A 26,372-nucleotide genomic window follows, 5' to 3' on the forward strand; every position below is an offset into this window, starting at 1 on the left:
GTACCTAAGTCATGTTTGAAAATGGGACTACGGTGTTTTTAAAAATGTTACCCTAATACCTAACACAGATCAGATTGCTTCTTTTGGAGAACTACAGAACTCTTTACACAGTAGCTGATTTTGTATATCATGTGTTTAGGTACTGTGGGACACAATAGGGTTATCCAAGGATGGAGTTACAGCTTCCAGCCTGAATTTCCTCTTATTTAACATGATTTAACGACAAAGGAAATGCACACACAATTGCTGGACACTTTGGTGCTTGTAAAGATTCTAAGATCAACAGCAGAACAAGCTGCTTTACCTCCACATGTCCGCTGCTGGCACAGAGAAAGCAGACCACTCTGGGAGTGATAGGCACCGAGGTCAGAATGCCTAGCCCGCCCATCTCCCAAACATTCTCCACTTCACAGTCCTCCTGAAAGCACAAAAGGGTACATCAAGCAGAAAAGAGAAATGCAGCATTAGGAAAAAAAGTATAACACAACATTTGCACCACTGCTGTTAGTTAGCATACCTAAGCAGCTTCAGTTTCAAAACATTTAAAAACTCATACCTTAGGTCCAGTCATATAATATAAATTAAAAACAGAAATCACATCTTACTAATTCTTGCTGAGTGGACCCACTGTAACTGGCAGGTTTGTGTATTAGTAAGCGAATATAAGAAGGACAACATATCACAAGGTGTACTTTATACACTAATATTCACAATTCTATGTTTTGATTAGTCTAATCATACTTCACAGTTTACTGTAATATTTTTTATAAAAGTATGAAGTCTTAGTAATACAAGACCTCAGTACACCCTCTGCTTTTAAAACTTTTCTTGAGGGGCTGGAGAAGAGAGATTACCACTCCCACGATGGATTAGGAAAGTACTGATTATGTTATATATTTAAGTGACAAAAAGATGCAAAATTCAACTGTTTAACTCCCAAACATATTCCAGTGCTGCTGTGAATAACACAGGATTAATAGAATATCCAAATTCTCTTTACTCAAGTAGCTGTCATGGTTTTACAGTTCCACCTTGATGAAATTACTTCCTTGACAATGTAACTCCTGTTCATCCGTTCTCGCTCTCATATTGAGAATTACTGTTTAAAGTTCTAATAGTCTCTTAATCCAACACTGATATTGTAATGAAGATGGAAGAACTTCCAACAGCAGAAAGACTTTTCAGAGAGATACCGAGGTTCCTATTGATACCATCTTAGAATAGAGCATACCACAGTACATCACTTACTTAAAAAGTCAAGAAAAGCATTCCTGAGGGGAAAAAACGCTCCAAATGTTTATTGTACAGCCAATTACACAAAATATTTCCAAGATATTTGACCCCTTACCTTGAAGTCCACTCTGATCCTGTGAACTCCATCTGTAGGTGCCTTTTGCTTGGAACTGCTTCCATTTGACAGAGTACTGAGCAAATTCAGTGTGCTGTTCTCTGGCTTGTTGATTGGAGGAGGTTTTTCCTAAAGAGTAAAGAAGAGACATTTGCATTTATTCCAACCCCAAATAGCTATTTTACGAAAGGATTGACCAGAGTAAACAAATCTTTGATAATTCTTATACAAAGAAGCTGAGTGCACCTTCTTTGTATAAGAATTCTTCTTTGTATAAGGTTCTTACAGAAAGTGGAAGCAGAAGATCAGTTTTGCAAACCCTTTTTAAGAGCACTTCATGCACAGAATTATGCTTGTTGTATTGCATTCTAAAATCACAACATTGTCATCTAAGACAAAGCTGGTATTTAACTTACTATGTTGCGCCATCTCTGTGAGTAATCAATGTCTATACAAATTGTCCATTTTAAAAAAATGGAATTAAAAAATAGTCAGTTTCATTTGTTTTTCAAAGGAAACATCACATTTGTTTTTTAAATTAAAAGTGTTCATATTTTGTTAGTTAAAATGGAACTTGTTTTTGCAGTTACTTAGATTTTTTAGTAAAAAAGGTTGACATGCATCAATTATGTCTTAAATGCATGTTGTGTCATTTGGGGACTTGGTACAATGGAGGTAGGAGGAGCCTTTTACATCTGTAAGGCTTGTCTAGAGGGGTAAGAAACTACAAACTCTGCCCTTGGGACAAGTAATGGAAACTTCTTCCTTTAAAAGTGTCTAAAAGGATCTGGAAACATGATAGAAATCAAACTGAAGTCTATTTTAGATTGACATTCCAGGGGCAAGAAACTGAATTTAATTCTGATTGGGTTTAATTCTAAAAATGCTGTTCACAGTCATAACTTTACCTAATCATGAAAAGCCCACAACAAGGTAAATTAGGGTTGCACACTGGTATTTGACAATAGAAACTAATTTTGAAATTCTTGTAATTTGCTGAATATGTAGTTTAAAAAAAACCAAAAACCCAACAATCTCACCTTTTCTTTTGGTTTCTGTTTCACAGGGAAACTTGGACGGGGAGTAACTTTCTTCTGTTTGCTTTGCTCTATGCCTAGAGAAGGAAAGAAAAATCACATGTTTAGATCTTGGAATGAATAACCACTTCCAGAAAACAGGAGAGAAATAACACACTTGAGAAGATATTTTAGGCCTTGCTCCCTGATCTGCCCAATCTTTACTCCCAACTGCTCCCTTATCTCTTTTAGTGACTAAACACCACCATTTATGCTTTAAGTAGCTTCCTAAACACAGCAAACATGCACTCCCCACAAAACACTCCTGAAAACCCACTTGATTCCCCAGGGCACAAGACATGCAACACTGACACACTGTCCCAAAACTGCACATATAGTAACAGTCCCTATCTGTTAGACTACACTTTTTCAGGTAGGGATTCTCTTCTTTGTTTAGCACTTTCACTCTGCTATGATGTGCAACTATTGAGAATAACAAAAGTTTAAGTAAACACTATAAAACTCTGTTTTAAGGTTACCAGGGTTTGAATGGAAAACTCAAACATACAGATAAGACATCCTTTATACCTTCCCACACACACATATTAAGTTTAATATAAAGAAATCCAATTTAAATAACAAACATCTCCCAAAACATTTTAGAGTGATACCGCCAGTATATAAAATATTTTCCAGTTTTATACTGTTCAATGATGTTTAATATTCAATATACAACACTCTCAGTTGTTACATAATAATCTAGTTTTTAGTTTGTTTTTGAACAAGTGACTGATTATTTTCATTACATTTGTTCATTTACCTAATTCTGGTTGGGGTGTCTGTTTTTTCTTGGGCTCACTAGGGATGGTTTTAGGTACTTCTTTTTTCAGTGGTCCTGAGCTAGGCGGCTGACAAACGGGAACTTGCAATGGCTGGGGTGCCTGTTTGCCAGTTTTTCTGGCACCAGAAGCAGTGACCTGTTTGGATTCCAACCCTGGGACAGAGGTATTTCCCTCTTCATTCTTCTCCTCACTTGGCTTTCGGGCAGGTTCACTGCTCTTCTTCAAGGCATTATCTTCTTTTGCTAAAACAGTCTGAGGAGCTGGCTTCAGTCCAGAATCCACTTGGTTCTTCCCAGAATGGCTCTCTTTCTTTTCATTGGTCTTGGATTTCTTCTCTTTCTTTTTCACAACTACGAAACAAAGATAGGAAGTAAATTATCAGTTTTCACAATGGAGAGAAGTGAACAGCAGGGTCCCTGAAGAATTTGTACTGGGACCTGTCATGTTCAACATATTCATTAATGGTCTGGAAAAGGGGGTGAATGGTAATTTGACAAAATGTGCAGGCAATAAATAATTATTCAAGATTGTTAAGTCCAAAGCTGATTGTGAGGAATTACAGAGGGATCTCACAAAACTGGGTAACAAATTGGCAAATGAAATTCACCACTGATAAGTGCAAAGTAATGCACATTGGAAAAAATAATCCCAAATATACATATACAATGATGAGTTCTAAATTAGCTGTTACAAGCCACGACAGATCTTGGAGTCATTGTGGATAGTTCTTTGAAAACAGCTCAATGTGCAGCAGCAATCAAAAAGGCTAACACTATGTTAGGAACTATTAGGACAGGGATAGAAAGTAAGAGAAAAATATTATAATGACACTATATAAATCCACGGCATGCCCACATTTCCAACAGTGTCCAGTTCTGGTCACCTGATCTCAAAAAAAAAGACACAGGGGATTGGGAAAGGTTCAGAGAAGAGCAACAAAGATGATCAAGGGTATGTAACAGCTTCCATATGAGGAGAGACTAAAATGATTAGAGCTGTTCAGCTTGGAAGAGAGATGACTAAAAGGGTGGAGGGATCTAATAGAGGTCTCTAAAATTATTAATGGAACAAAAAGAATGAATAGAGAGGTGTTATTTACACCCTTTCCTACAATACAAAAAACAGAGGTCACCTGAAGAAATTAATAGGCAGCAGGTTTAATACAAAGAAGAGGAAGTACTTTTTCACATAGCTTATTGCCATGGGATGTTGTGATGGCCAAAAGCATGACTAGATTCAAAAAAGAACTGGATAAAGTGCACGTAGAGTAGGTTCATCAATGACTATTAGCCAAGATGGTCATGGGCGCAAATCCACACTCAGGGTGACCCTAAACCTCTGACTGACAGAAGACATGAATGGATCACTCCATAATTGCTCTGTTCTGTACCCTCCCCTGAAGCTCTGGTATGGGCCACTGTCAGAGACAGGATACTGGGCAGTATCCTGCCCTGATACTGACCCAATATGGCCGCTATGTTCTTATGAAGAAAAGACACAAATAAAACAAAAGTCAGATGCAATTATGTGATTTCAAGCCACCCATCTCATTTTACAATTGTATACAAACAAGGAACAAAACATAGTCTGTTCTCAGAACTCTCATACTGGAGTTCCTGGGCATAAAAAGTGGCTCGGTGCTCTAAAAGGAATGCACATAGGCAGTCAAATTGACATGTTCAATTTCCTATGCTGCAACCACTGTTCTAGTAAGTTGGTTCTGTATTCTTATGGACCAATCTTTCTGTAGCATGACATGGATCCTTCTTACCTTAACTGTAGGGAAAAAATGGAAATTTTGCACAGCAAGTTCAAAGAGTTCAGCAACTTAGCTTGAGAAGCTCACAGTGGCCAAGACACATACTTTTAAGAGTTCAGTGTTTAGCATGCAGGGAGTTAAAAATGTAGTGGAGGGAAAATGTATCAAAGTTTCAATATAGCAGCCAAAATCACAAAAAGGAAGGCAATCTAGATATTTGGAGAAGGAAAATGCTATATAGCACCATGATTCTAGAAGTTGTGGCCCTGCTTCTGTTCCTATTGCAAGTCAAGGGTAAAATTCTTATTTGACTTCAACAGGAACAGGATCATGCTCCCTGCATTATTTTGTCTGAGACGCATCTTGTCTCTTTGGCTCTATTGCTCAATGCAGCCACAAAACCTTCAGATATGAATTTAGTACCCACTTCTCAAAAAGATGGTCCATTATACACACTGCATACCTTTAGCTTGCTTCTGGAGATAAGCTTTTGAAGGCATCCATTGCAGATTCTGGCATTTCCTCATCCTGAGATGAAATGGATAAGTTGAAACAATCAGAAACTGATATACGACAGCAGCACCCTTCAGCAGGGTTTTCTGCTGAAAAAGCCTTTTCACCAGTCAATATTCCCATTACCATTTTTGAACCATTCATTTGTTCTTCAAAAGTGTTAAGGCTGAGGAATCCTAGAGTTTCCTTTTGGCTCATAATTACTACAATCATCCAATGCAAAGGTATGTGAATAGTGCCATAAGAAATGGAGTGGCTCTGTCAGCAGCATGGTGATATCTCTATCAGTTCCCTTTCTCATATACTAGGATTTGAGAGGCATAGAAGTCTCATGACACATTTAAAAGGTCTGGAAAACAATGTCAAATCCATCAACTGCAAATTCTCTGAATTCTGATTAAGGCTAATGGGCGGGGGAGAAAGGGGGGGAACCATTTGGACTTGGTTTATAAGAAAGGAATCCTTCCCACATGGGAACAGCCCCTTCATGTATATAGAGTGGGATGAGACAAGGCCATCAAGTTGTTATCTTGCCATAACTTAAATTCCTAGATTTCATGTAAAATTAAGAATACAATATCTGTTGTCTATTGAATTAGCGTTTGTTTCTCCTTTAGCTCTTGCAGCAGAACCCCAGGTTTTGAAACCTTGTCCAGGGCCAGGGCAAAGCTGCTTGGAGACAGACTACTTACAGATTGTACTCTGCAAACTGTTTTCACACAGATGCATGCTATGCAGCAGTTCTCACAGCTATACTTTATAAATAGCCTTCATATCACAACAATCTTTATTTATGCCACTTCACTTGCTGCCTTCTCAAACTGATTATCCAGGCTGGTAAAACAAGTCAGTTACTGTAGAAAGGAGGAAGGTAAATTCCAAATGCAGGGATGTTTGTACACAAAAATGTTTAGATAAACTGATAAAAAGGATCAAGAAAATAAAGTGGTATTTTCAGCCAATGTCCGGAGTTTCCTTCACTGAATGTTAAATACACACTGGATAAACATCATATGCTGCAAGAAATCCACTTCTTTACATATTATCTGAGAAAATAATTTTCGATCTTGCCTGCAATTATTAAATGACCTATAAAGTATCAGTGCATTTTGCTATATCACATACCTTACAACCCTCTCAAGTTTTTTAGGGGAGTGGAGTAGGGCTGGGGGAGCAGTAGAGAAGAAGGGGTGTCCACAACTCAGAGCAAAAATACTCCAGCAATTTTCTTTTCTTTTGTCCTTTACCTACCTCTACCCAACACCAGCCAAGACTGAACAAAAGGGATTCCCTTCAAAGCCTGTCAACTCTGCTTCTAAGCAGCGAATGAGAAAATCTCCACCTATAATCCCAGGGCTTCCTCTCTCAACGCAAGGGTTAGCTAAACAGCTTGTCAAATATACACTTACTTGCAGCACTGTTTCTTTATGTTGCGCCCACCAAACTTCGGTTTGTCTAGACAGTTAGTACAGACACCACAGTCCTCTGGAACCTGGCAGCCTGGGCACTGCCCACAGCGCCGTGAGCGCCGACCTTTCTTCACTGGAGGCTCTTGTGGTGCCTTGTTTCTGGTAACTGGCTTAATTGGTTTGATAGGTGGAGCAAGGGGTTCAGCCTCTTCTGAGCCAGCTATTGATGACTTATCTGCCAAAAAATCTGCTGTGAATTCAGCGGCCACCAACGCCATTTCAGAAGTCTCAAGTTTACTCAGAAATCATCCATCCCATCAAAAGTGTAAGGACATCCGCAGAGTCAAACAAAAAAACACTCAACTTGTATAAGATTTCAGATGAGAAAAACTGACAACTTTTGTGCCATGAAATAGCAAATGAACAGATGCCAATGGATTAGTGAATTACCTTTTAGACTGGAAGTTTATTCAAAATATCTGAAATCTGTTTAACTCAGACCTTCCCCTGTATAATCTTATGCAGCATGTTGTCCATTCTACAGAAACATATATTCAACCATATAAGTATTGCCCCACAAGAAACTAAACTAATGGGCAACAGCATCAAAACGTTGTATGAATCCACAGACCCCCAAGATAAAAATCTTGAATTTACCATCATTTCCCATGGAAGACAATATCTTCTCTCGTTCTTCCCATGGTAAGGCACTCAGAGTAGGCATGTCATCAGGAAACACTGCCCGCTTACGGCCTAGTGCTACAGCCGCTCTCCTGCAGACATGTTTTATTCGTGGTCCTCGCACTGAAGTCTCTGATGAATCACTCTCTTGACCCTAAGTTTCAGGTGTGCAAGAACATACGCATTTCTGAAGAAGGCATTCTGAGTGTACTTCGAAAATACAACAAGCACACTTAAAGAAAAAGGCACTGGTTAAAACCAAATGCTCAAACTGCAGGTCACATAAGAATTTGAGTCAGCTATAGTTTTCATAGCCTCCTTCCCAGTGAAGACGTACTTTAAAGAACAGTAAAGCAGAATGCTTATTATGTTTACTAGAGTTCCATAACCAATTTTAACCTCTTACTTCAAAGACCTGAATTTCTTAATACTATATAATCATGTAAAATGCATCAGTACCAAAACATCAGCGCTGGCACGGACAATTAGGATAAAAGAGGCTAAAGCATCCTAGCAGTCTAATTACCCTGACAGGGAAGTGAATCAGGCTGTTTGAAAGCCTTGTGTGGGACATATGAAAATAAGGTCGTATTTCCCCTTATAAGGTTCTAGATATTACAGCACAACCAGCCTCTAATCCCTGCTGTTAAAAGAAATCGAGTAATTTAATTTTTTCCCCCGGGATTTGCCCCCAAAGATTCAGGGCTATTTCTGATGAACAAATGTACTCCCATAAAGCCGAATTTTAGGGACAAGTCATTTTTCCCTAATGTGAAACTGGCCAACAGTGCATGGAGTGGTATAGAGCAGACAAGTGGGAGGTTCAGAACTTGATGGCAGGGAGAAAAACTTTGGAGGTTTTCTACTGAAAAATCTATTTTCTGCAATTCCTGAATGTTACCACTGACAGCAGGCCAAATTCTGGTTTAAACCAAAAATAGGAACCATTACCTGAAAATGTGTCTGTATGATGTCTACTTTTTTAGTAGCCAAAATGGACTACAGTGAGAGCATTTGACAGAACACTGGGGCCAAGAAGGAGGGATGTGTGAGGTCCCATTCCGTTAGACACAAAATCCAATGGGATCTCACTTCCATCCCACGAGACCGAGATCATGGCAATACGCACCTTAAACAAAAATCAGATCAGGAGCACTGTCGTTTTTGGATGTCAGCTTTGTAAGCAAGTGGGGTACCAGAAACATAAATCAGGGGACCAGAGATGACTATATGATTCGCCATAGCCTTGCCGTTATTAGCTCAACATACACTAGATGAACATCCCCATCAGACTTAGCCAGAAAAATCTACTAAGCAATTACACTGCACTGTTCTCAGAAAATGTGTGCAACTCCATCCTGAACTGACTCCAGCAGCTTTATCTCCCCCTCAACTTCTGCCCAGTGCTTCTCATTTTCACATTAGTTACCATCTGTTGCTCTAACAGTTATTCAAATTAATATGCTATTTGTTCTCTTTCAGCATCTGAATGACATTAACCATTTTCAATCCAAGTACAAAACAAAAGGCACCGTAAAGCACTCTCATGAGTAAGCCTGAAAGAATACCTGTGCTTTTGGCTGATCTGCTTGCTTGAGGGATTTGCTCTTCTCAATCTTGTACAGCTGGGCTTTAGCCTTTTTTAGGAGACTGGCCACCCTCTTATCAGTCATTGGAAGTTTGTCCGCTTGAGCCAACATAGAGCTGATGGAGGAAGTGGAATGTTTAACAGTGCTTGCCGAAGGAGCAGAGAGGCGTAGGGCTTTGTCTTTCTCCAGGGGCGGAATAGTGGGGCTTAGGTCTAGATCTGATTTTTCTAAGCCCCCTCTACCTTTCTTAGGCATTTTGGTTTTGCCAGCTGTCATATCTACAAGAGCCACAGAGGAAGCATCTGCTACAGGATCTATTGCTGTAGACTTCTTCCGCCCCGCAGCTTTTTTAGCTGAAGATGCTGCTGCAACATCTTCATTAACAACTTTTTCTTTGGACACTTTACCTACAGGAAACAAAGCAGAGCTACTCTGAATTTCTAACCCTTTTTTCCTTTTCTCTTTTCTTGATTCACGTTTGTTCTCTTTTTCTCTCTCTCGGTCTCTCTCTCTGCTCTTGTCCTTTTCCATACTTTTGTCAATGTCTTTATCTTTGGACAGTTCCTCAGTAGCCCTGTCTTTATTTCTCCCTCTCTCTGTCTGGGGACTTGGTGTGAACCAGGGAAACAGAGGCGTAGGATTAGTGGATGAGAAAGGCTCAGCTGGAGTGCTGATCTGCTTCCTTGGTCTCTGGCTTCTCTCTGCTGATTCCCCAGACTGGGTCAGGGGATGAGAAGAAAATGTAAAAGTTGAGTTTAAGGCACTAGTGGCAAGAGAACTAACAGACATGCTAGTTAGTGAGGAAGAGACAGAAGACTGAGGGGTGAGAGTTGTCAGGTCAGAGGTACTATGTCTTCCACTTCTTGTCCTCATGGAGTGCGAAGGAGATCTGGGTTCTGATCGGATCGGGCTAAACACTCTTCTCTTTCGTTTCCTAGAAGATATGCCTGTCACAGAAGTTCCTGCAGTGGTTCGACTAACAGATGAAGGCAAGGTTACAGATTCAAAAATTCTGGAGTGGGCCTCACTTGGAGTGAATCTTGGAGCTCGAAGCAGAGGACTTCTTTTGTGCATATCAAATCTTGTTCCAGAATGAAGAGCAGAAAACAAGCGAGCTGGAGCCGTAGCACCAGATGTTGAAAAACCAGATGCAAAGCCAACATCCTCTGGAGTCAGTGGTGGGGGTCTAAAGTTATCAAATACTGGTTTACGGATGAGACCTTCTTTGGCATACTTTGCTGAGGAAAAGTACTGTGGTTCTGACCTAGAATGCTTCAGAGAGGTCCACCTGAATGTTGGTTCTCGTAGAATTGATTTCCGTTTCTCTTGCATGGGTGCAGCAGAGGTGGGCAGAAAAGGTGAAGCCAACGGTATTGTTGGAGGCATAAGCCATGGTGTGTGGTCTGAGATGCCAGTAGCAGGCTGTAACGGTGGGGGAGGAGTGAGCAGAGGTGGAGGAGGAGAGGAAGAGGACTGCTGCTGGGACACACTTTGCAAGGTTGATAGTTTTTTAGCTGCCCTTTGCCCGAAACTCCTTTCTGACATTGAAAACCTCCTGCTTCTCCTTTCACCGTTATCATTTTCAGGGGACTGAGAAATAGGCAAAGGGGTATGGACTTCTGGAGTATTGCTGCGCTCTTCGGAAAGTGCCTGCATCTCCTCGGACGCCTGAGAGTCAGTAGATGTATCTACACTAGGACTACTAGATCGTGAGGAATCTGAAGACATCTGAGATGAGTGCTGAGACGCTGCACTTGATTTTTCACTGGACCCACAGGATGTAGCACTAAACCTGCTGTTTGGTGTGGACTCTAGGCGAGCTATTTTAATAGGAGGATCATAGTCTTCATCTTCAATGAATCGCTTGGGTGTTTTAATGATCCGCGAAGAGATAGCACTCACAACTGGCATGATGAACTGCCGGATGTTTTTGAGCTGAGTTCTTCCCTTTCTACCCTGCAGTTTAGCTGCTTCTTTCTCAATCTTCTTTTGTGCCCCCTTTTTAGCCCTCTGCAAGAGTTGCTTAGCAATTGTTGCATCTGTCCTCTTGGTAGAAGGAATAATCCTAACAGGCTTAATCCTGCGGGGGCTCTGTCTGACAGCAGTCTTTTCTTCTTTTGTGAGTGGTGGTGTGCCATCTTTCTCCTTGCATACCCTCTGGTGTTTCTCCAGCTGTGAATTAATAACTAGTGGTGAGGCAGTCTTTAAACGTTCCGAAGACGGTGGCCTTCCTCTCCTGCGCACAATCTGAACTGCTTTCCTCCCAATCTGAAGTTTCCCCCCAGTTTTGAATTTAGACTTCAGTGGGGAGAGTTTACCAGTTCGTAACTTCTTGATTTTTGCAGCATGCTGAAATGTAGTGGACGGTGCCCTTTTTATCTTCTTCAGATTCTCTTTTGCTTCTTTGCTCCCCTTATGAATATCTGATGTGTCCTTTACTTGTGATAACTTGAACTTCACACTACTAAGTGCTGGAGGTCTTCCTCGTCTCTTTTCCCCACTTTTAATTTCCTTCTTCTTTACTTTTTCCATGGACATGGTTTCAGATTTGCTCAGGGGGGAACACACTGATGAAGAGTCTGAATGTGCAGCTGAACTTCGATCAGGACTGCTTCTGGGTCTCCTACGAGGTTTTCGTGGACTAGACTTCACTGAGGGGGAAGCAGAGAATGCAGAGCACATGTTAGGCTTTTCTGTACACTGTTACAACACTATCCAGGTCACATTTGACTTTATTCATCATAAGTCACATTACATGCATAGAACAAGCTACCATAATTTTGATCCACCAACCCACTAAGAATACAACTTATTAATAAGAACTGTACATAAAAGGGTTCTGCCACAGACAAACAAAACACTTCCTTTATAATAAAGAGCTTATTTACCAAAACATATTTTAAGTACAAATATCTTTCCACCAAAAGAACTTTTACATTTATAAAAACAAATACCAAAAATAACTTTTTGAAGGGAACAGTAACTCCCAAGATAAACTTTCTTGAAACATCATATACAAAGAATGAAAAAAGTTCAAAACTAGTTCATTTTAAAAATATATATTTTTCTTGGTTATCATCCACCCCCACTGCTAATACAAAGGCCACCACACCAAGAATAGCGTTTGGGAAAAGCGTGAATCAAAACTGATATTTTACTAATTCAAGATTTTAATTTTGGAGTAAATTTAGTGCTTGTGACTACACTCGGAACTGGTGTCAGGCACGTGTTGTGCAAGATTTCATTATCCACTTCTGCCAATGCACCTTAATCTCAACCTATAGTCCACACTGGGTCCCCACACAGCTCTGCCAATGCACGTCAGCCACTACTGCAGACATTCACATGATTGCAGTACAAAGTCTCTCCTTAGCAGACATTGTTGTCTGGGCCAAGCTGTGTAGAATATTGTAATGGGGACATTTATCCATTCAAGTCTAGATTAAATGATCAAACTCATTCACTTGCAACCAAATCAAAATCTGAACGTAGGGCTCCAGTGCTGAAAGTAAGTATAATTAGCTATTGCACCTTTCCTCACAAGCCCTCCATCTTTGGTTTCACACAAATTCAAATGTTGAATAGTTTCATATCAAGGATGTACCATTGGCTCACTAAATCAGATCAGAGACACTAAACAAAATGGAGTTAAAAACCCAGATTAGGCAGTGTTGACTGCATGTCAGAAGGGTTACCTTATTAAGACTTACTTTTGTGTCAGCATTTCAGAGAAATGCATCATATCTTCATTGGCAAGTTATGTTCACCCATCTCTCCCTTTGGCTACTTAAGCCTACCACAGGGTTGGACACACTCATGAAATTAGACCATCATTAGCAAAAGACACCTCACCACACCTTCAATTAAGGCATAAATTTACTCACGTTTCATTTGTTAGTCTCCCTTCAAATGTTAGTCTCACCTTCTAATATCACTTTCACTCTCTCTTTCCCACAAAACTTCCCTGCTCCATGACAGATCAGATAGACAGACCATGATAGAGTCAGTTCTAAACAGTTGCCGATTTGAATCAAAAGACTGGATGTGGGTTTTATTTTGTTGTTCCACAAACACATACAACTTTTAGGTAAGATGGAATTGTCTCTAGGTCTCCAAAAGGAAGCATGTCATAGTATCAAAGTAGCATGGAAATGGGGAGTACAAGGAACTATAGTGAATCCATTATTTCATTCCATCAGAAAGGGACTCCCAGCCAAAAAACATGCACAGGATTTGTCATCTTCATAGTGGACTTGAACCTGACCAATTTTCATGGCTTCTCTGGTTCCAAGTGTCATCTCCTGTTAAACTAAAATTCAAAAATTCTTCAAAACATCCTCCTAATGAAAGAGGAAGCTCACTCCCTCAAAGTCCTTAAGGTTTTTTAGAAATAAACTGAAACCTACGTATGCAGACTAGTACTTGGAAAAAGCAATTGTAGACTCCTTTAAATTACATCTTGACGACGCTACTACTATAGTTTAAAGAGCACTGTGTGTGCGCTCAGTCGTATGATTTCAGGGCCATTCTCTCCAAAAAAAAATGTAATGTTATGAGACGGGACGAAAAAAGGTTATAACTTCTTTTTTTTTTAGGGCAACTGCTGCTACATACAACTGAGTAGCAATAGTTTGCAGAGGAGTTTCCACAATATTAGGTTAATACTATCATTAGTACCAGGATCAATTGGCTGTTGAGATTTTCCACAATAAAACTAATGCCAGACAGATAATATGATGTACAATCAGCTGGAATAGGTGAGTGCTAGTGTACTAGACATCTGCATAAATTTCACAGGATCTCTATCTCCTTCCCCAACACTTCCACTCACTGTCGCATACCCAGCATGTAGAACTGGAATTGAGGCAGAATGGGAGCTCTCCACCATCCTCACTTGGTATTCCTGGGAATAAACAGATTGTTGCCATTTTCTAACATAATACTGTGTCCTGCCATGAGTGCAGGGGACTGGACTAGATGACCTCTCAAGCTTCCTTCCAGTCCTATGAGTCCATGATTTTTCAGGTTTGAGCATTGGCCTGCTAAACCCAGGGTTCCAAGTTCAATCCTTGAGGGGGCCATTTAGGGATCTGGGGCAAAAATCTGTCAGGGATGGTACTTGGTCCTGCTGTGAAGGCAGGGGACTGGACTTGACGACCTTTCAAGGTCCCTTCCAGTTCTATGAGATAGGTATATCTCCATATAATAAAAGATCAACAGAGAAAGCTACCCACGTTCACTTTAATTCAGGTTTTTTTTGTGAAACTAAATTTAATAAAGACTGCCCAATGTCATTTAATATCTTCAATAAGACTCCAACTCTTATATTTCAAAAGACAAAGTGAAAAGATACAATGTTTGTAACAAATAGGAATATAAGCAGGTCTAATTTTAATTGGTCTGTTTTAATTTTTGCTTGCTTTGTCATTGCTCACCACCTCCTCTCATTAATAAAAAAAGACCAGTGGGTTAAAAGGCTCCTCTCACTTTAATTACACTCACTGGAGAGTGAAGAGAAAGTGAAGGACTCCAAATCCACAGCAAATCCACAGCCTTATTTCTATTAAAAAATTCTTGACACATCTCCTGTTATACTATGACAAAACACTAAGAAGCGCTTTATACTGTGAGTGCTGGACCCTGCCAAAGAGCAGATCCTAAAGTAGGAGAGCCTGGGCTAGATATGGATGAAGTACAGCCTCTCAGGAACAGCAGTTCTCTAAGTGGTCCACTCAGAGTAGGACAAAAAGACCTACAATTGTTTTCCAGCAAGCTCTCGTTAAAATAAGCTATTGCAATATGAACAGGGAGAGGCATGACTAAACCATGCAAAGTGAAAATATGTAACTCAACTTCCAACCCTATGAGCTAAACATACCTGTGGGAGATTTGGTGGGACTTCGTACTTTGACCTCTTCATCTGAGCCAAAACCTAGGAACTGCTCATCCTGCAATGAAAGTGATTTTCAAAGTTAAAGACATGGGCATGAACTTTAGAAAATTTAACTACCATCAAAAAATTCCAGGAAAGAAAATCTATTCTATAGCAATGCTTGTTCCTTCAGCAAACCGTGGCTAAAAAGGAAATAGTATCTAGTCATGGGGGATAGCTACAGCATGCTCAACAGAGTTGAGAGGGGAATAAACAGCACATTCGGATGAGAATGTACCTTGTACAACACAATACACTCTTCTCCACAAACTAGAGATAAAGACCCAACCCATAGGAATTACACAGTTTACCCTAAGGGCTTGTTGGCACTGAAATGTTTTTTCAGTGTAAGTTTTTCCACTGCAATTATACCAGTATAACTATAGTGAAAGAATGTGTCCACACCACTTTGTTTATGCCAACTTAAACTATTTCTCTTCGGAATCACTGTGCCCACACAGCTCTGGGCTTTTGAAAAATAACCACACAGCATTCTGGGCAAATATCCCATGGTGTAATGTTCTGCTGCAACCCTATACAATCTGGGATTTTTGTCACGCTGCACTATGGAAGTTCCACTGGAACCTACTGAAATTCTGGGACATGGGCTCAAACTAAAGTCCCATGATTCCTCTCCTGTCATCCCATAATTTCCACTGTTTTTTGCAAGCCAGCACTATTTTCAAAATGCAGTCGAGGAAACACTACTGAATACCGCAATCCTGAGAATCATTAACACAAACAAACTGCTCCACCAAATGTTTCATCATTCAAACTACTGAATGGCTTTGGATGGGTTGGGAGACAGACACGGTGAGACAGCTAGACGAGGAGAAGTCTGAAAAAAATTGAGCTGTTACTTTGGTAGGACGTTTTCCTGGAACAGCTTCACGTGACACAATACCATTTCTGGGTGTGGCCAACTAACACTGACTGGTGGGACAGGACAGTGCTGCAGAAGCGGGATGACCAGCAATAGTGGCAGAAATTCAGGATATAGACAGATACTTTCCTAAAGACCTGTGCAGAGCTCAGCACAGAGGCACAATAGAAGAACACCAACATGAGAGTTCACCTCACCATGGAGAAGCACATGTACGCTGCCATCTGGAAGCTCGCCACCCCCAATTGCTGCTGCTCAGTAGCTTACCAGTTTGGTGTTGCTAGACCCAACTGTCAGGACTGTCATCATGCTATTGAGAGTGTGCTGCTACCCCAGGGTCATACGGTTTGCCAGTGCACAGAAGTTTATTAATGGATTGGCACGGTTGGGATTCCCAAGTTATATTGGGGCCATTTCAATCAGTGATTTAAATCACTAAATTTTAATCATGATTTAAATCAGCAAACAGGAAACCTGGACTTAAATAATTGATCTTAATTTTGTTTGGCATTTTACCTTACTTATTTTCCTACAGAAAGGTTCATTCTCATTGGCTGTTCATACTAAACATTAAAATATGTTCATTTGCAACCAAATATAGCCATTAACAAAAAGGTACCAAATTGAGTGTAACACTATAGCTTTACATTTATTTAGGCAGTAATATAGCTTAAAATACATTTATTCAGAGTCTTAATATTTTCCTTTATGCAAGAAAGTGATTAATGACTTTTTTTTTTAAATTTGGAAACCGTGTCATGCTGCATTTGGATGGAAAGTAGAATTCAATTAAAAATGTATAAAAAGAACATTTTAAAATTGTTTTTTTACTAGTTAAATAAAGCTTCCTTAAATGTGCTGGATACATAAGCAAAAAAAGTAAGTTTATCAAAACATGTTTTGCGTTTAAAACTAACAGATTTATTAAACAAAAGAAGTCATAACTGTAGTTAGTGAACTGACAGATTGAAGTCAATGGGAGTTTGGCACGTAACTGGTGTAGGCATTTTTGAAGATCACCACGAGGCACCTATTTGCATGTTTAAGTGCCTAAATAACTTTGAAACGCTTGCCTATGTCCTTCAAGTTTTCCCAATTAGTAGATCCCATCCCCTCCTCTCCCATCTGTTTTTTATTCATAGATTTAAAGAAGAAAACAAGCTTTCTAGCTTTTTCAAACTCCTTGTTTCTGAATTAACTAGTCCAAATGAAGAAAATATTCTTTCTGAATCTACTTGCTAAATTGAATCCAAAAGTAACTAAGACAAAAGCTTTCCTGCACAACAAAAACTGAAAATATTTACACATTTGGAAAAATATAAATACCAGCACTTGCTCCACTGAAAGACTGAAAATAACAGACATGACATTGTCAAGTATTTATAAAGCATGAGTTGACTTCAAAAGTTAAAGATGATTTCCCCCCTAATTCTGTATATAACTGTACCCTTTAAGTCATTAAAATTTGAGGAGGGCTCACACACTACTTAAATAATTTTAATAAATTATAATAAGCTTAGGCCTTAACATAGGTTGACATAATTTCAGATTTATTTTTAAACGGTTTATTTTTAAAAAGAAAAATTCCAATTTAAATACAAAAAGCTGTATTTTTTTTTTTAAATAATCATTTTTAACCACCCTGGCCCATGTTCTTTGCCCCCCACACCAAGCCTCAGAATTTGTCAACAGAAAGGGGTATTTCTCCATGGTGCAAGCCCTGGTTGATCCTTGTGCAAGGTTTACTGATACTGTAGTAATGTGGGATGGGGTTAGGAAAGATCCATGATACCAGGCTATTTAAAACCTCTGCCCTGTTTTCTGCAATGAAAAAGGGAAAATTTTCTCCCACATCTACAGACATTAATGGTGCTGTGATTCCTCCTGTCATTCTGGGAGACCCAGCTAACTCTCTGGTTCTCTGACTTAGGAAGCCTTATACTAGACAATCAGACAGGAGACAGAAGTTGTTGATTATACCTGAGGAGCTGCTGAATGACAGTGGAAGGTGCATTTGAAAGACTGAAGGGATGGTAGAAGTGCCTCATGGCAAGGCTGGATGTTTCTGAACAATGTTTGCCTATTGGGATAAGTGCATTTTGCTCTGTTTTTCTCATCATCTGAGGGCTAGTCTACACTTACCAGCCGGGTCGACGCGGTGAGTTCGACTTCTCGGAGTTCGAACTATCGCGTCTAATCTGGACGCGATAGTTCGAACTCCGGAAGCGCCGGGGTCGACTTCGGTACTCCACCACTGCAAAAGGCGGTGGCGGAGTCGACCTTGGAGCCGCGGACTTCGACTCTGCGACATCTGGACGGGTGAGTAGTTCGAACTAGGGTACTTCGAATTCAGCTACGCTATTCACGTAGCTGAACTTGCATACCCTAGTTCGACCCCCGCTCTTAGTGTAGACCTCCCCTGAGAGAGCAAGCAACAGAACCTCACCAGTGGGTGGAAGAAGGAGGTGGAGAGACTTCTGTACATAATGAACAGCCAAAAAGGCTGCCTTTCCACAAGGTGCTCCAACTAGTCAAGGAAACAGGGTAAGGGATGTGTTTTTGTCCAACTTTCAGGCCAGGGTGTTCTTGTGGAAAAGTAGTGTCCTGTAACCAAGAAAATGAATGAAAGGTGTTTGTGTAAAGATATTATTAGGGAGAAGCAATACCTCAATTAAATTTTTCAGCAGAGTTTTATATATTAAAAACCTTTATTGATTCATTATTATATGCAAACTTAAAACCAATGGAACTGTGGCAGAACATGACCAGAGTGCCGAGTGCACACAAGTTTGTGCTTAAGGGCCCATCAAAAAGCAAAGGTAGAAGAGTAAAAACTGTTCGCTGTCCTGGGGTGGAATGGTGTGGGAAGGCCCTGTCATTTGGAGAGGCAAAAAGGGGTTCTCCTCAGTGATCAGGGCCAGGCTAAGCTGGGGTGGTGGCTGTGAACATAGCAACACAATGCTCTTCAGCAGAGCTGTTTGCCTCTCCTGTAGGTCCAGCATCCCCTCCTCCTGAACGTCCTTGTCCATGCAGTCTGTTCAGAGCCTCTAAGACTGTTGTGTTGCAGGAAGTCTGCCCTCCCCTCTTCTGCTTTTATGGCCCTCTGATAGGATGCAGTCATGAGGTCAGTGAACCTGTCCTTCCTTGCCCTCTTTCACTTCCTTCAGAGGTATGCCAGGCATTCAGCAGCTGATAAGACCCCTGTCTGTGAGGGCCACAGCATTTCAGGCACTAGAAAAACAGAGAAACAGCACAAGTAGTTATTGTCCTAATACAAAATGATAAACGGTTGCTTTTTCACAATTTTAGAACGCTATTCCCAACTGCTCTGTCCAGTCTGGTGTGAGCCTGGAGATAAGATGTTTCTACCTTACTTCCCCCTTGTAGAGGGCCCCTGTACCAATGGTGGGGGGGTGGGCTGGGGGAGCAAATGGGGGCAGGTTAGTAATTACACGTGCACCTCTGGAGGCTATGCTTACTCTGAAGGATGTTACCCAAAGATGTGTTCCCAAGAGGCAGAGAAGGATCATGTTCAAAAAGAAAGTGAGCAAACCAGGAAGATATGCAGCACTTTTATTTACCAAAATGATGCCCCCATAGCTGGTACAAGAATTGAAGGGAAGCACACTACCTATATGAGCAGCTCCAAGGAGGGTGCATTGTCTTGCAATGTATATACCAAATAGCACACTCTCTTTGCTTTCAATTCTGTTTTATAACAACTGCACATGAGCACAGAGAGCACTGCAAAACAAACACTCGTGCAGTAACTGGTTTGAACCCAAAGGGTTAACAATGCTGAATGAAAAATAAAAATGACTACTCGTTTTGAAATGCCCTTGTAGCCTCATTTTGGGAATTTACCTCATACAATGTAAAGGTAGCTAGCAGCACAAGGCCTTGATTAAACTGTGAGCCAAAGTAACTATTCTATTACTTATTCTCTTTCTATATCTGCTCTGACGTTGTATGGGAGGCACATTTATTGTATTTGAGCTTTTAACCCTGACAGTGCTTCCATCTTGAATGGAGGAAGAGGGCATGGTTCACCATGAAGGATAGGGAGAATCAAACAGCATGGAAAGGGGTTTAGAGAGGCAACCTATTTGACTAGTGGGTGTGAGAGTTGCTAATTAAGGGAAATAAACTCTTCTAAGAACATAAGAAAGGCCGGACCGGGTCAGACCAAAGGTCCATCTAGCCCAGTATCTGTCTACTGACAGTGGCCAATGCCAGGTGCCCCCGAGAGAGTGAACCTAACAGGCAATGATCAAGTGATCTCTCTCCTGCCATCCATCTCCATCCTCTGACAAACAGAGGCTAGGGACACCATTCTTACCCATCCTGGCTAATAGCCATTTATGGACTTAGCCACCATGAATTTATCCAGTCCCCTTTTAAACATTGTTATAGTCCTAGCCTTCACAACCTCCTCAGGTAAGGAGTTCCACAAGTTGACTGTGCGTGAAGAAAAACTTCCTTTTATTTGTTTTAAACCTGCTGCCTATTAATTTCATTTGGTGACCCCTAGTTCTTGTATTATGGGAATAAGTAAATAACTTTTCCTTATCCACTTTCTCAACATCACTCATGATGAGCTTGAAAGCTCCAGCACAGATGCCATTTTGAGCAGAGAGAGAAGAAGGGGAGCTGAGCAGGCAGAGAATGTCCTCCCAACACAGTGATGGTCAGCCTGGACTTGGAACAAAGTTGTTTAAATCCCCCTCTACAGTTGTATTGCAATACAGGACATAATACTTACTGGTACAGCTCCATTTCTCAGCAGTTTCAGGCCGGGGCCCCATTTGAGATTCGGGTGGCATCTTTGGTTCCTGGGCCTCTGGCTCAGGGTTGGGTGTGCCAAAGAGACCTTGGCTGTCTGGGAGAATCTCCTTCTGGTCGCTTGGATGCCTTCTGTGATCAACTCCAAACTGTCCAAAACCCCAGCGGTGTTCTCCTTTGCAAAAATCCAGTCCAGCTCATCTTAGTACAGGGAACTACTGGGAGCATTACAAGCAGACCTGTTTTAGTCCATTGCATTCTTGTAGCTTTGTCGGAGGCTTCTTTGCTTTGACACAGCACTGGGCTATGTCCCAGTAGTACTGCTTTTTCCTGCATTTGTTCTGGCAGCCTCTAATAGATCTTGGTGTTCTGGTGATTGCTGCTCAGATGGGCGTGGATGTGCTCCTCTCCCCAAAAGTCAAGAAAGTCCAGGGCCTCCTGATAGGATCATCCAGAAGCATGGCTGCTATAATGGGTATGTGACTCGGTGTGTTAACATGCCACGAGCTGGAATTACAAAGGGGTACACCTGGCTGCATGCCAATATTTAAATAGAAAAAGGTAACATCCAGTCAAGATGACCCCAGAGCTGTAGAGGGTCCACAGGTAAACAAACAGATCAATCCAGTTATGAAACAAAGTAGTATGGGACAGCAACTGGAAGACTGCTGGAAGCAATATAATTAATCCAAAACAGGGTTGCATTCATACAAATGTTATACCGGTAATACCTCATTCTGGGATAGAGGTATGTTCCTTCCTAAGCAGATTACTTAACGCAGGTTAAGACACAAGAAAAAAAAAATGTGTGTGTGTGGACACAAGGCAGTTTATACTGAAAAAATAAAGTTATATAAAAACTTTCCTGTGTAGTCAAGGTCTAAATTTTCAGACCAAAGGAGGACTGGATCAAAGCTGAACTCCCAAACAGAGTGAAACCTTTCCAGTACAGATTTTCTGCTCTAGCCGCTCCATGGATAAATAGATTCATGTTCCCTTATATTACCAGTGCCTTAAACTAGGTAATTTATAAGTTCATGTATAAGTTTCTTTGGGTAACATGAAATGTTTTGAAGCCATGCAAATCTGACCCAGACACTTCTTGGTTAGTAAAAGACCCTCAGGCTTGTCCAAGTCTCCTCCTGACAACTATCCCCCCCATATGAAAACGGAACTTACCACGTCCCCTAAAGCAAACAAGGAAGCAATCACTGATCCTTATGAACATTGCTGTATCCAACTGAGTAAACTAAATTGAAAAAAAAATAGCAAAAAGCCATCTCTGATATACCCTCCCACTGCCAAGATCCTGGACCCATTCCAATCATGTTTCAGGCCAGGACATGAAACAGAAGTGGCTATGGATGATCTTTTGTCCAATGACAGAAGAGGGTGTCTATGCTTATATTATTAGATCTTTGGATTCCTTGTCACTGTAGACCACAGTGTACTACCAACCCACCCTGAAGAGGCATCAGGGGTTACCAGGAAAACAGTGAGTTGTAAGTAATCCCTTCTTACAAATCTGGAGGGTGGTGATGGACAACTTATCCTCCCTTATCAGAGTGCTCACCTACAAGTCCTTTAGACCTGCATATTAATACCCAATCTGTTCAACAACTCCATTAAACTTCTTTGGGAAAATCATGACAAACATCAATATATAGATGATACCCAGGTCTTTTACTCACTGACATGGTTAGCCCTATCACCTAACTATTCTTGTCACTGTTTGAGATCAGCAAATGGATGAAAAGCAGCTGGTGGAAACTAAAGTCAACAATCAGCAGTGGGAAGACTTAAACACTCTGAAGAGCTAGCTACCATATACCTTCCCATCCTCGAGCAAGCATGGACACAAATAGGCAACTCAGTCCACAGCCTCAAAGTTCTTCTGGATTCATCCTTGTTTCTAGACATTGAAATAACTACAGCTGCTGAAACCATCTTTCAACAAGAAGATACACCTCTACCCCGATATAACGCAACCCGATATAACACGAATTCGGATATAACGCGGCAAAGCAGCGCTCTGGGGGGGCAGGGCTGCACACTCTGGCGGATCAAAGCAAGTTCGATATAACGCTGTTTCACCTATAACAGTAAATTTTTTGGCTCCCAAGGACAGCGTTATATCAGGGTAGAGGTGTAGTAGTACCCTGTTGTCAGAAAAAAATTCTGGCTATACCAATCCACCCCTTTGTGACTCCCAGACTGGATTACTGCAACTTACTTACTCAGAAATCAGTGCTGCAGCTCAAATAAAGCTCTGATTTGTTCAGAACAGAACACCAGGCCACCTGAGTGATATCAGCCATAGAAAAGCACATCACTCTAGTGCTCCACTCAGATTGATTTATCGTAAGGCAGTGATTCTTAACCCATGGTGCAATCAGTACACAGCTGAGGCCCATGTAACATCCTCAGGGCCATACACGTAGTATATATATTGTGTGGATACATCCCACTTAACACACAGAGAGCTGTATATACGGCCCACAATGGTAAATAGGTTGAGAACCACTGTTGTAAGGCATCGAGTTACAGGACAGCAGTCCTCATCTTTAAGGTCCTCCATAGCAATAGACCAAGTTACGTACAGAAGCACCACTTGCTAAGCAACCAAGACCCCTATCAACAGTTACACTTCAAAAGAAACTGTCAACCTCAAGCAGAAGACATCTGAAAACAAAGGACAGAGTTTTCTCAGCAACTGGCCCAAAATTACAGAACTTTTTTCCAGAGATGTTTTTGTTTTAGTATTTTTCTTGAAAAATCAACAGTAAGTGTTTTTAAAAGAATGACCACAACTCTCACTGCCTTCAGAATAAAATGCATGACATTTCTTTAGCCTAGCCTTTCCATACCTGCAGCAGAAAAAAAAAGGAGGGGCGGGGCAACTGACTAAATCACAAGCTAACCAGAGCTGGGCTAAATCCATATTTGGATGGGCGAGAACCGAGAAACACCTAGATGCTGAAAGGAAGACTGTCAATGATTCAGTAGATGGTACTTCCTTTTTGAAAAATGCAAAAACAATACTCCAACACGGCTTGGGGCACTGTGCTGCTAAGGCAGACTTTTTGGACAACCTGTTAAACAAAAGCCCTATTCACTTGGGGTAATTAAAGATTTCATGGTACATTTCATAAGAGCAGCATGTTGATCCAGGTGTCCTAGCCAAATTCCAACTTGGGCAATTACATTTCCCTCCCTAAAGTCCCTCTACAGTTTCAACTGATGTGGCACACTCTACTTCCTGTCTTAAACTACTATGTACTGTTGTATGGTGTAATATTCCACCTCAGAGATGGCTATAGCGACCCTCATTGTACAGTTTCTATAACAGTTTAAGTTTGTAAAGAGCTCTGAGATTCTTCTGAGTAAGAGGTATTACAAGAACATAAGTGATTAAAAATAACAGGTAGCAACTCCAATCAATCACAGAAAAGAAAAATTCTAACAATGCCAATACAGTACACCACTAGTACCATTCACTGAATTAGCTTGGGCCACCTCTTAATTTTCAAATTTGCTTGATAAGGAAGCCAAGATGAATCAATAGCAAAGCTTTTTTCTTGCATCTATGGTACAATATTTTGCCTGAAAATGATACAAAACCTTTTTAAGTTTGTGTCTTATATGTGAAGGAAAAACACTTTCCATCTCCATTTTTTGCAAAGTAGGCAACAAACCCAGTTGCAACCACTGAAGCATCAAGAGCTTGTTTTTAAGAACTTAAACCACACATATGGACATCAATGTCTGAGAGTTTTTGCTAAAAGGCTGTCAAACCAGTTGTTTACAGTTACCATATGCTCCTAACCTGCTTAACTGTCATTCTCAGAAGGAAATGTTTGAGAAAAATCTATGTAAACCGATTGCTGAATGTAACAAATACATTCTAATCTATATTCTTAGGTCCAAATTTTGCCCTTGGACACAAACATATAACATCAAATGACTTGAATGTGAGATGCATACATATCTGAGGTCAGAAATTAGCACAACATGCACATGTTTTTACTCCAAGAGGCAGACTACAGATTATATCTATTTGACACAGAAATGGGGCAGGATAAATTAAGACAATCCAGGGCTCTAGGCACAACATAACACAGAGCTCCCCATGGCTTTGCCACATCCCACTAAAAGTGGTGGTGGCAGGGACCCCACTTCTAGAGAGGCAGAAGCACAGGGCTCCCTTCTCTCATCAGGAGTCCCCTATACATTCTGTAAAGGCAGGAGTCCCTTCTTCCTCCTGGAGAGGTAGAGTTGGCAGCCATGACCCTGTACTTAGCCCAGAACATGCTGTGTACCTGCTTGAGATGGCTGACTGGGCCTGCTGCACTTTTCTCCTGCCATATACAAGTCCTACAGTTCCATGGTGGTGTTGGCCTGGCCTCCCACAAAGTGCATCTGAGCCTTAACACCATACTGAGATGCATGCAGCAGCACAAACATCTCAGTTACTCTCTCAGGCTGTGTGTGAACATCACTAGATCAGTTGCAGTTAGTTCATGTTAACAAGCTTCTACTTACAACCATAAGAGCTAGAGGTTTTGTTTTTTCTTCTTCAAATGAAGTTGAGTCTGATGTCATCACATAATTCCAGGAGCTGAGGTCAGAGGCTTTATGCTATAGGCTCTTGATGGGAACTGTCGACAGTATTTTAAGAAACTCTTCTGACTAAACATAGTCAGCCTAGATGTATAATCTCTCAAAATCTTCTGTAAAAAACTAAATCAAAATGAAAGTTTAAGTGATTTCTGTATTCTGTCTACAGTCACCAGAAATTACATTTTTAAGTTGCCATTTATTACCCAGTTACATAGTTTGCAATGGGAAAATTCTCCCTACAAGTCTTCACACAAGTTAGGACATGAAAGGCATGTGGGGGTTAACTCAATAAAATGTTTCTGGAGTCTGTGTGTGTTAACTCCTTCAGTAGCGGAAACATCCTTCAGCAAGACAAACAACAGTCCAACTAAAGGCCATCTCATAAATGTAATAAGAATGTAGCAAAGAACTGGACAGCTTACAAAATACTATGCAATTTTCTGAACAAAAGCCCATTCAAAATTTTGAACAAAAATGTGTTCCAGTGAGCTGTCTCTTTAAAAAAAATTATGCAGGTGAATATAATTTGTATAAATTCTTACTACTGGCTACTCTTAGAATAAATTAAGATTTACGTGAATATTTAAAGATAGAGACATTCTTTCCTGCCTGGCAAAAATTACCTCTGGTTTTCAGTACTCTAATTAAATACAAAAAAAAGTCACTGCATTCTGTTTTTTGTGTTGTTCTCATGGAATAAGGTGGCAATCTACACATTTCACAGACCTCTGGGAATTTACCAACAAACATACAGGGACACACTGGTAAATCCATGAACTGCAATACTAATAAGAGCTGCAAAGACAGGTACTGTAAATAATGCAAATTGTATCCAGAAAGAGAAGGCCCAACACAAAATTTAGATTTCTTAGTTTCAAAAATCTCTTGTATCTAAACATGGACTCAATGCTAAAAAGATGTGTTTAGCTCTGATTATGCTAACATTCAAATTTATTTATATCATCTGTATAGGCCTCAAAGTAGCACTGGAATACCAG

At 40.6% G+C, this 26,372-nt stretch overlaps 1 protein-coding gene across 3 annotated transcripts in view; it reads right to left on the reverse strand.

The window, feature by feature from the left end:
- Positions 1–15,095, reverse strand: part of KMT2A (lysine methyltransferase 2A) — a 56,674-nt gene extending 41,579 nt beyond the window's left edge. For all 3 annotated transcript variants that reach the window (XM_039496266.1, XM_039496267.1, XM_039496268.1), the window contains exons 1-9: positions 15,036–15,095; positions 9,137–11,808; positions 7,545–7,722; positions 6,888–7,122; positions 5,429–5,493; positions 3,185–3,556; positions 2,389–2,462; positions 1,349–1,477; positions 305–418 (exon numbers count right to left, since the gene is read on the reverse strand). In XM_039496266.1, the coding sequence (XP_039352200.1) occupies positions 305–418; positions 1,349–1,477; positions 2,389–2,462; positions 3,185–3,556; positions 5,429–5,493; positions 6,888–7,122; positions 7,545–7,722; positions 9,137–11,695 (3,726 nt within the window). In that variant the 5' untranslated portion in view covers positions 11,696–11,808; positions 15,036–15,095. The remainder of the gene's footprint in view (positions 1–304; positions 419–1,348; positions 1,478–2,388; positions 2,463–3,184; positions 3,557–5,428; positions 5,494–6,887; positions 7,123–7,544; positions 7,723–9,136; positions 11,809–15,035) is intronic.
- Between the last annotated feature and the right edge of the window lie 11,277 nt (positions 15,096–26,372).

This window comes from Mauremys reevesii, linkage group 12 (genome assembly GCF_016161935.1).
Source record: "Mauremys reevesii isolate NIE-2019 linkage group 12, ASM1616193v1, whole genome shotgun sequence".
In the NCBI taxonomy this organism is placed as follows: domain Eukaryota; kingdom Metazoa; phylum Chordata; order Testudines; family Geoemydidae; genus Mauremys; species Mauremys reevesii.